This window comes from Liolophura sinensis, chromosome 6 (assembly GCF_032854445.1).
Source record: "Liolophura sinensis isolate JHLJ2023 chromosome 6, CUHK_Ljap_v2, whole genome shotgun sequence".
NCBI classification, from domain to species: Eukaryota; Metazoa; Mollusca; class Polyplacophora; order Chitonida; family Chitonidae; genus Liolophura; species Liolophura sinensis.
The window spans coordinates 52303442-52314986 of record NC_088300.1 but is presented as its reverse complement, the minus strand read 5'-3'; the positions used below and the strand labels follow the sequence as shown (position 1 = coordinate 52314986).

The following is an 11545-nucleotide window of genomic DNA, read 5'->3' as shown; positions in this document are numbered from 1 at the left end:
TAAGTTTTTCCAGATATTTATTCCTGGACAAGTTTGGTACTTTCATAAACATACACATACATACTGCTATCATAACTGTGTCAAAATTTAAAAAAAAAAATGCCATATTGACACATTTGTATCCAGAAAACCGCCGTGCAAAGCATAAAGTCTTGGTGGCCGGCAGACTCAGTTTTAAGTATTTCTGTATACGATAATATATAACATACATTTAAACCAGGTCAACATTGATAATATTTATATTGTCAATAGAAATGCCTCAAAGGCTGGGGTATCTATATAATTGTAGTATTTACAAATAACAGGAGAAAAGGTACTGAAAAGGTTTAAATATAGTTCGTACACATTTTGCTGAGATGACATCAATGATAAGGACTTTGCTGATATTGGAGTAGGATGATGTTAAGTCCTGTATATTATGCACCATGGTAGGAGAGTCACATATTATTCAATTACATGGACATGTATATATGAGATGACAAGCAAACACGCAGACTGCATATATAAGTCAAGATATGTGTAAAAAATAGATCAATTGATCCCAGAATTGGTGTGGAAGTTATCAGCACCAGAATTCTCTTCCTCACCTGTCCTGGAGTGAACCCCAGGCTCTCAGCTGCAAACCTGTATGTATCAGATACAATACAAACTCCATGCACAACCACTGAATATAGGGAACATAAGGAGAGGCAGACAGCCTTCCCCAAGTCTAAAATATCCGAGTACAAAAACATCAAGGAAATATCAACAAACAGCTGGTGCTTCCATATTCATGACCTTTCATACAATGCACACCAGAGGCCACTTACACAAAACTTTGTACATCCAATTTCTCGAAACTATTTACCTAAATGAGGTGGTTTAGGTTATACCGCCCTAATGCTACAATGATTGAGGAAAGCTTACAAAGAATTTACTTACCAAGTTTTGTGAAAGTGGCCACATAGGTCTGAGAAATTTTAACAGTTCTGATTGTTACTGAGTATACTAACAGGAGTTATCTGTTATCACTGACACACCATGACATACCATGTTACTCTCCAACATGCTTAACCAGAGTGTATATTTATGCCATATTAATTAGTTACCACTGGGGAGGATGAATAAGAGCGAAAGTCTAGTATCTGTTAAGTTACACACAAAGACAGAACCACAGCTCTTAGGAAGCACTTGTAAGAGCACATAGAAAACCTGGCAAGTCAGAGAGCTTATGAGATACACACAAGAAACGGAGCGAATAAAATACATTAATTTAGGGCACTTAAAACTGCTTCCTTCATTGTGACACCTTGCTGAATAATGCATATTTTAGGCCTTTGGAAAAGGGCACTGTTATTATGACGTAGTAAGTTAAGCAGGAATCACTGCTTCATCCGACTCGACAAAATTTATGAGGCATTTAATAAACATAATCATATAATAAATCATGGAAGATAATCCTGGAAATTCCCAACTGACAACTTATTATATGAAGGTAATTATTAACATTCACAAGTTTTATACACTGTTACCCATTCTGATTGAAATATAATATTCACATTTGGAATACTTGCATAAAGTGCAAACCACTAAGCAATACATGAGACCGAATGTGTTTATGTTTAAGTTTAACCAAGTCAATAGCATAAATGCAGCTGTTAAGTAGATTGCATTCAGCCAGCAAGTACACTGTTCAAATATCAAGCCCTATTAATACAGCGAATATTAATTAATTTACATGTAGTTTATTCTACAAACACAACCTTCACCTGGGCATAAAACAGATCTGAGAGAATTTATTTACTTATAGGAGTGGCAGAAACTGAGCAGGAGTGGCAGAAACCGAGCAGGAGTGGCAGAAACCAAGCAGAGTCAGATAACCGAAAACCCCCTACAGGCTACAGGCTGTGACCAAACCATTAGGAGCTAAATTTGAACCTATAATTTCAAGGGTCAGCCAGAAGAATGTGAAACATTGTGAAATCAGTCCATTATTCTGAGGTGTGTCAGACTTGACCATCCTTCCTTCAAATATCTGTTTACAGAACCCACAAAGTTCATGACAGAGATCCGACCACTCACAAGGGTCTAAGAAAATGGTAATTTTAACAAAAGCTGAGCGCTTACATACTCTCTGGTAGACTGCACCCTAAAAAAACACACATCACAAACTGTCTGGAATAAACCAACACAAAAGTCTAACTTAAATCTAATTTCAAAGCCTTAATTAAAAAAAAAATTGTTGAAATTGAGATCACATACAGCATTTCTTTGATCCAGTCTTAAACATGTATATTGATTCATGAAATTGAATTTCTATGTGTAGCTTAAATCACATTTGTATTGAATCATGGTTAAAATTTTTAACTGCTCTGGAACTGGTACAGAATCTGGCACCAGATATCCATATAATACACTCCATATGGAATATACATATATACATATATCTCTACAAGCTGAAAAGTATAAGTACTGAAGACATTAAACTGTGGCCAAACTATTCAGCATCTACAATGGCCAATAACATCAACAAAGATAATAAATAAGTTATTGTATTCTGAGGCACACAAGAGTTCAAAACATTCCCCTGACCACTTGCCACAAAAATTAAGTCATCAGGGTATCACACAACACTTGGCAAAACATTTTAATATTATTACAACAGGTATTTACAAGGGAGATAACTCTTAAGCCTTGAAAACACACTTCACATTCAAACACTGCTTTCCAGGGCAAGACTAGTACAATATCAACATTTCCTCATGCAAAAGCCTGAAAAAAACACTGAAGGAACTGGAGAGGAATGACTAAATAGCATGGAAAACACCCCCAGCTTCATGTCCTTTGCCTTAAAGTAGGCCCAGTATGAACTGAACTTGTACTCTTTGAAATGTATAAATGGTTTTACAAATGTACAAAAGAGAGAAACACTAGAATTTTGCCATCATCGACATGAATGAGCAGATTGTCATAAAAAATAGAAAAGGGCACAACATAAATAAAAATTGCATATGAAATATTTTCCAATAATGTTTCAAGTACGACAAGAAATGGTAGTCAATGTTTGTAGCCTGTCAAAGGCAATGTGACAGTAAATAGTGTAGCACCCTCAGTCTCCCATCTTTAGCCTTCAAGAAGACTGGAACACTTGAATAAATTTCTTTAACTTTTCCATGGACTCTGTGGCCTCTTTGGTGTCTGCTAGGAGTTTCTGTTTGTGTTGGATTTGTTTCTGTAAAAGAGAAATTATTGCCTATTTAACCTGTAAATACTTTATGCCATGAGGTGAACTGTCATCAGCAACATACTGAGGGGTGTGTTGTAAAAGAACACACCACCTCCAAAACAAGCTTTGCTGGATAAATATGTAAGCAACTCATGTCTCTACCAGTTTCTGTCATCAGAACAATAGTTGCGCTAAAGCCCATAACAGAACAAAACGGGATACCATTTTACTGAAAACGGACCAAAACCAATGAAGTCACTGAGTTCAAGTCCAGCTCATGCCAGTCCAGTTCATGCCAGCTTCCTCTCCAGTCATGTAGGAAGGTCTGTGAGCAGTTTGTGGATGGCCGTGGGTTTCTCCCGGGTTCAACTCTCACCATAATGCTGGCCGTCGTCGTATGGGTGAAACAGTCTTGAGTACAGCATAAAACACCAATTAAAAAAATAAAGAAATAAATGACGGCCCAAAATATCTGAAGTTGGTCTGTTTAGTCTGGGTAAAGCCAACTACCAACTTTCAATTCAGGATAGCCAATCATTTTTAAAAAATGTGCTCAATACAAGACAAAACCTGCTATAACTGAGCCAAAAATCAATGAAATGGATTCAAGCTCGCATTTAATTCAATGTAACTTCTGCTGGTTAAGCCATCCACGAAATTTCAATTCAAGATGATGGACCATGTTGAAAAAAAAGAAAACTGATTTCTGCTGGACTCACAGATGAGGTGTACACACAGTCCCTCTAGTGCCTGTAAGACACTAAGTGTGCAGTCAAGTGACTTCCAGATGTTTCTTACGATATTTCAAGATTTTGTTGTTTCTTTTTTTGCAGTGAATAAAAAGCAAATATAAGATCAACTACAGAGGTCACATTGAAGAAGGCGTAGCAAAGTGACATCACAGTGAGAACCACATTTGGAAACAGCATGAAATTGCCTTCAAAGGCTTTCTGCTCTTCTAAATGAATAGCTGTTTTTCTATGTAAACAGTTTCATAAACAAAATATAAATTATTTACTCCATAATGTTGATCACTGTAGGTACTGACATTATGTTGAGAATGAGTGGCTGATTGATGGGTGTCTAGCACTGCACTCACCATTTTTTCATTCATACCCACACCTCGCAGAGGAATGTAGCAAGTCAAGTATAAAGGCATTGTATCCAATGTATTTACTGCTTTACAAAGCTGTGGTGTAGTAGGAGACATTCACTCACCGTAAGACATTCATTAAGCTGTTTACTTTTATTTTCAAGTTGGACTTTCTCATTGGATAATTCTGCACTCCTTTTTTGTAGCTTTTTCCTCTCATCTTCTTTCGCTAAAGAAAAACAAACCTTTAACGATGTACCCAGAAAACAGGACATATACCTTGAAGTCAGATTCAAAGTAGAAGTTCTGTGACATCTACTTATGCCCACTACAGCAAAGTGAATAAGAGACAATGCCATCAGGCAAGGTGATGACTGAGATATGCAGATGTGTCCCTTTTCAAAACTCAAAAAGCAGATCTAAAAATACAGTGTTGACAAGAAAATCCTGTACATCAAGAACAGTAGGCATACCACTAAAAAGCAATGTTTTCAATAGGCTTGTTCTCTGAGGGTAACAGCAAAAAATGAACAGATTTTATAACTACTTGTATTTGTGTAGTAGTTTTACATATGCAGTGCTAACATAGGAAGTTTACTAAAACACAATCAGAAATACCATCCATCAGATTTGCTGAGTACTCATTTGAATGAATTACAACTGAATTTACAGCATTCACAGACTTAACCTACCATTACAACTTGGCCTAAATCATTATGCCACTGTGTGAGCAGACACAACTACCTCAGCCATGATCATATGAAGCACCCCCAGGTCTTTTTCCTTGTGGGAAGCTGACTATTGCATTTGCACAGGGTAAACTTACTAATCAAGCTTTTCACTGTGCAATTCACCGTTAAGGGTAAGAAAAGGGGCAACTATGCGAAAAGTGTGATCTAGTGAGGTACTTACAAGCTTTGGTGGTCAAATAGGAATGTACAATAGCCAGAGTTCCCGAGTTAACAGGGGAGGGAGGCGGTCTCTTCATACCAGTGAGCTACAAAGAAAACAGCAATGTCTGGTAAATAACATACAATTCAACAAGCAAACAATATCCCTGATTCTTCAAAGGACATCCATTATTACCACATGCCCAGGAGTATCTACTACAATATATTTAATTTGCATGCTTACCTAAAACCTCTGAAACGTCATTTGCCTTACTTCAGAGAGGCACAAGAGTTAAACTCAAATCTGGCATTTCATTAATATTGCTCTAAAGCAGAAGGTGAGAATGTAACCTTGTTTTGTAAGGGCAGTACACAGTTTTTATTGTTCCTTCATCAATGATCAAGACACTAGGGGGCCCATGGGCAATTTATCTGGGTAAGTTTAAAAATTAAAAACCAGATTTTTTTTTCTGCTGATTTTTGTTGTAAGAAATTACATTTTGCATATAGAACTTTACTGACAAAATTCTACATGTACACATACCTAAAATACTTTAAAGTACCAAAAAAGCCCTACTTATAGAATACAAAACAGGGAGGCGACTACATGTACCTGACACTTGGGGCAGCTCCACATGCCTGATGGTATTGTGGCCAGTGGTGGGTCCAGGCAGTTCAGGTGATAGACTAAACTACAGGTGTCACACATCAGCAGTTCCCCACTTCGCCGACATACCGCACAGAAATCATCATGCACATCACCCTGATACAGACAGAAATACAACAAAATATTACAGAAAACAACTGAAGCAATTATTACCTCTGGTAGTCAGTGAGTAACAACTGTTTCATTCTCTAACAAACCCTATCCACGGAAAACGGAACAAAAGCTAACAGCAGATCACTGATTTATTATCAGATACTCGGCCTTCATAACTTACATCTGCCAATCCATTCCTAGGAAAGCCATTTTTAAACGAAACTCCTGCCAAGCCATCAGGGGTTGTTGGTCTACTATTGTTTGGGGAAGGGCCATATTTGGGAGGACGACCTGTTTAAAGATTAAGAGTGAAATTAGTCTGACAACAAAACATCACACACTTCCCAGCACAGGAAATACCACTTATTACTGTAGATAAACATATTCTGCATTTTCACACATGAAAGCAAGTACTATTTATGATGAACATGTATCATTCAGCTGACTACATCTATCACACTATTATCACACAAGCATTATAACTGAATTGGGTCCACACAGCTCTCGGGCTACAAAACGGCTCGCCTGTAGGAAACACATCAATGCAAAGTTTCAGCTCAATACGTAACGAAATCGTGGATTTGGTAATTGAAGGTAACTAACACGAACAAAGAACATTGGTGAAGGAACATCAACCTTGCATCACTGTGCTTTATACACACATAACACTTCAAGTCAATACATGCCGTACTTTCTGATACATCACAGCTAACATTTTGTTTTACAATGATTCTAATACACAATACACTACGTCAGGAATTCAGTAATTTACTGCAATTAATACATACAAAACGAATTAATGATGGAATATACCCCTTGTGTTATTGTGCTCTACATGTGAGCAAACCCTGATCTCAAAACTGGTCATACTTTTTAAGATACCACCCCTAATATTTTGTTTAACATTGCTTTCCCTGTTATTGGACGCCGACACTCTTGGTACGACATTCGCTACACCTGTACTTTGTACAGACAAGCATTTCACAGTTTTCATTCCAACATTAAGCCCTTATTATTCACTTAATGTTTTCAGTCAATTACAATTTTCACGTATTTAGTTAATGCATGCATCTTTATGTTACAAGATGCATAACATCCATACTTTCTGAAAAAGATAACCAACTTCCACAAAGCAGATAGAAAAAAATGGATCATCCATTAAATTTAATTTTGCAATAACAGGTATTTCCTTACCTCTGGGTCTCTTCACACCTGGTGGTAATGTGTTTGCTAGGTAATTTGTAACTCGCTTTCTCTGTGAAGAAACAACAGAGTAGAATATCATGTTTTCTGCTTACAAATAAATGAAATTTCCACCTCAAGCTTTGTTTTTCAATTCAAATTAAACTAAATGACCTAGAATTTCATCCATTACTAAGCTGTTCATTTTTCCTGATTCAGAGAGTTCTGTTGATCTTAAGAGAGGTATTTACAGGTTTCTTTGGGAGATATTTAAAATGCACTATTTGGGACAAAATTTTAGGTCATTGTTTACTGTAATACAATAAAACTTGAACAGCTTCTGAGGGAGATTATCATTAATTTATAACACAACTTTCTACTCAACCTTACGAGTAATGGTGGCATTCAACAAAACCTTCAAAGATACTGTAAACCATGGTTCTGATTGTCAATCATGAAATGGTCAATTTAGCAAGCATGTTTTTGACATTTTTCAGTCTGATCCTGCCTGTTCAGTATCAAGCACAAAAGAAACAACAGGAAAAGAAAGAGATACAGAAGACAGGAGGAGTTGCGGTAGTGGGAAACTTAAACTGCAAAAGTGAGCACTGCAAAATAGAACATGCTGTGAACTGTCTACATGCTCTGTACATTCTCTAATTTAACCAGATGTGGAACACTTAATACAATACATATACATCTGCAGATTAAAGCACTTGTCTTCAATCTAAATGACTGCAGTAGATAGAGATAAAAAGTTATGGTGAACTCCTATTATAGTTCATCTAAAGCACTTTCGTCAAGATATTTTCTCTCTCTGACAGGATAGCTTTTATCACTGTTGCTTTTCACGATACAAAGCGGTGTGGCACATCAGAGTCTAAATAAAAATGAAAAGTTGAATTATCATTTGGCTGTAGCCATAACTAGACTTACTTCTGGTTCAAAGTTGTAACTAAACTGTGGATTTGCTGTGCTTCTGCGCTTTCTTTCTGTTCTCTTGCATTGTAATTCTGAAACACACCAAATAACTTAAGGATTTAATATTTACCTCCATTAGACATCAGGCATCAAATTAATGGAAAAAATTCCATAAAAATTCCTTTTTGCATGCAAACTCTATCCGCAGTAGTACCCAAATATACATGTTTAACTACATGTACCAACATTTCCTGTCACTACAGGAAACCTGTGCATCAGTGTATCTTGTGGACCCCTTATTCAGAGACTAACCTGAACAAAGAGATCCCTCTACCGATGGATTAATGTATTATGGAAAGGAGTTATTAGGGGCTTAAGGGGCCATACCCAATGTTTAGGAGTCAGGCTTCAGTCGTTACTGGTCAGGAACCCATGGTTGAGAGAACAATACAACTCAAAACCAAATGACATCTCTCTCTACTGGAATATGCATTTTGGACAACAAAAAAGGAAATCTTACAAGGTCGTACCTTTTAATGTTTCAGGTGTGACTAGATCCAACGCTGCCATGAATTCCAACTTCTGTAAACGAATAAGTATAAATTATTTAGAAAAAAAACAAATTTACATTCATCCATAGCACCCAACAGAATTTTTTAAATTTTGGCTCTTTATCCTTTTAAAGCCATAGTAAGCTGTGTTTAATACATGAACTAGGTATTTAACGTAATCAATCAGTGTCAAATCAAATGATTATGTAACATTCCTTTCCTCCTTACATGTAGATGTTTGATAATGCTCATACATAGTCTCAGATTTATTTTACCAGTTTATCAGAATAGAACGACCTCTGTGTCAACAGAATCTCACTCAAATTAATCATTACATGAAACAGATGTGCAGCAAATGAACTATTTCGAAAATCCTTCCCTCCTTGATGTTATGTGGTAACTGTAAACAGACTTTTATAATAACTGGCCTAATCCACCATAGTTATTGATCCACTTCAATGTCCAAAAGTGGATCATAACAAACCAGTTAACTGGAGAGGGAAACATATTCCTCATTACGGTAATTAATATGCACCAAACAGTATTCCCATCATGGATTTTGGCACAATTTGGCAATTAGGCACAGAGACTTGAAAAAACAAGAATGATCTCAAACTTTTAATGTCAGGAAATTAGTCTGATATGTTGAAAATCCAGCATAAGTTAATGTCAGTCATTTTTAAGAAAAAGCCCTTCTGACATTATTTAATCTGGTTACATGTTCTACATGTGCATCACATTCAATTAAGTAAACAGTTACTGACTTTGAAAACACCACATATGGTACATGTAACATAATGGGTTTGAACAATTCAGTGAAATATATTACTGGGAGAGGTTTTCATTCAGCACAAAATTTAACATATCATATCATTCATTCATTCAGTTCTACTGAAAGAAAATGTCCTATGAAAGTTCAGTTAAAATTTATAGACCGTGCAACAAAGATCTTCTGCCTAAGAATACTTCAAACAAGAAAAAACAAGACACCAAGACACTTTGATAGTTATCGCCAAACCCTGATAACAGACAATATCACTTTTCATTGGACTTGTCCAGGTCACAAATTAAATGAAACAGCAATGAAGATATATTTCTTTGCTATGCCGTAAATTAAATCTACATCTTGGAGAAAGTACATTAGACAGTATTTGTTTTATCTGTATTTTATCACATGGGGCAAGTCAAGAATTCTGATGTCACCTTTTTCTCTGCAGGCGATGTTTGTTTCTTGTCCATTGTTCGCTTTAATTCCCTTGGCTCAGAATCGGATGGTTTTCGTACTGGTGGGGTAGTTGGAGGCGGAGGCATAGAAGATTTGTCTCCATTGTCCTTGCTGTTTACAGTCTTTTGGCTCTTTAAGATGTGAATATGTAGATATCATTAACGATGTTACAGCATTTCTTATAATCTCCATTAAATCAATCACTAAATCTTCAACAAATTCGATCAGTAAAATTATAACTTTAGATGCCATCTGAAAACATATTTATAAGATAAGATATTTATTTATAAGATATGGAAGACTAGAATGTATTCTTCTTTAACAGCAGTAAGTAACAATTACACAAAGAGCAAGTCCAGGCATCTAAAAAGAACCATTATCAACTACATGTATCTACATGTATCTTATCAACTAATGTTGTGGTGATGGTGCCACCTGCACATTTAATATTGTACATCACCATCATTTGTATCACCAACAGACTTCATATTACATGTCACCATAAGAAACATGACATTACGGTGACGTCATTCGATGACACCCCTGTACATATCCTTGCCCCATACAGTGTACTTAAAAAATTACCAGTGTAACTATCTTTGTGTATTTTGTGTCAAATTTTCTTTTCAGCTATTAAGGTTTGCTTCCTTGTTGGATAGTATGATGTATGGCGCATAATAAATAGGTTATTGAATAATTACACGCTGATGTGGACTCGTTCTGTTTTGGCATAGCAGAAGCGTGAATTCACAAGCTCGTTCAGGCTTGTTCAGGCTTCGGCGCCACACAAAAATAGAACTCATCCATATCAGCCTGTATTCATCCAATAACCTATTCTACCTTTTAAGAGACACCTTTTTAACATAGCGCTTTTGACAGAATAACTAACCTGCAGCAGTGTAGACTTGGTGAGGGGATATTGTGGTACTCTGATGGGAGAGGAAGTGCTCTTGACCTGTACTGAGGGAGATCTACTGCGAGGACCTGTAGCTGGAGAAATGCTGCGATACTGAGTAGGGGCGGGCTGTCGGACCTGAACATGGGGAGGTAACTGCACCTTGGAGGGCTTGTCTCCAGCCTGCACTGCGGGAGAACTGGTGAGGATCTGTGGGCATGTTGTCGTTGTTGTCTTGGTGGTGGTGTTGATGTGGCCATTGGGCTGTACTAGACGAGTGGGTACCACAATCTGCCGCGCTTGAGGAGAGGGTGACACTGGGACTGTGTTGACCACCTTGGTGGACAGGTTGGTGGGCTGAGGTAGAACATCTGACCGTGGTAAAATAGGCTTTGGCTGCAACAAAGAATTGATACTTTTTAACAACTATCAATTAGAAATAAATGCTGCAGGATAACGCATGTTTTACCGCATGTTTTTCCATTCATACATATATTACAAATTTACGTTAACCTCATATTCCTATATTAGGTTAACCAAGTCTGTTACCCCACCTGAAGGTAATCTCAAAGGGTCTCAGAATGTTCACTTACCCACTAGCAGAAAAGGCTTTTGTGTGATTAAAATAAACATTTCACTTCCATTCTAGCCTTAGCCATGATCTGAATGTACAATGTATGTGCACTGAATACAGCTGAATCACCTGTACCTCATTATTACTGCACACATATATATCTGATTGCACATCTATGCTGAAAGGTAGATTTACAATCTATTTTGACTGCAGGACTGTAAAGGACTGTAAAGATCTTACTGCAGGACT

General features: G+C 36.9%; 1 protein-coding gene across 1 annotated transcript in view; it reads right to left on the bottom strand.

Moving 5' to 3' along the window:
• LOC135466333 (PHD finger protein 21A-like) overlaps positions 1-11545 on the bottom strand; it is a 28064-nt gene continuing 16519 nt past the window's right edge. Inside the window, exons 5-14 of the mRNA XM_064743767.1 lie at positions 10717-11118; positions 9806-9958; positions 8582-8633; positions 8067-8143; positions 7143-7203; positions 6130-6239; positions 5802-5951; positions 5211-5295; positions 4424-4527; positions 1-3211 (exon numbers count right to left, since the gene is read on the bottom strand). Coding sequence (XP_064599837.1) covers positions 3110-3211; positions 4424-4527; positions 5211-5295; positions 5802-5951; positions 6130-6239; positions 7143-7203; positions 8067-8143; positions 8582-8633; positions 9806-9958; positions 10717-11118 — 1296 coding nt within the window. The 3' untranslated portion in view covers positions 1-3109. The remainder of the gene's footprint in view (positions 3212-4423; positions 4528-5210; positions 5296-5801; positions 5952-6129; positions 6240-7142; positions 7204-8066; positions 8144-8581; positions 8634-9805; positions 9959-10716; positions 11119-11545) is intronic.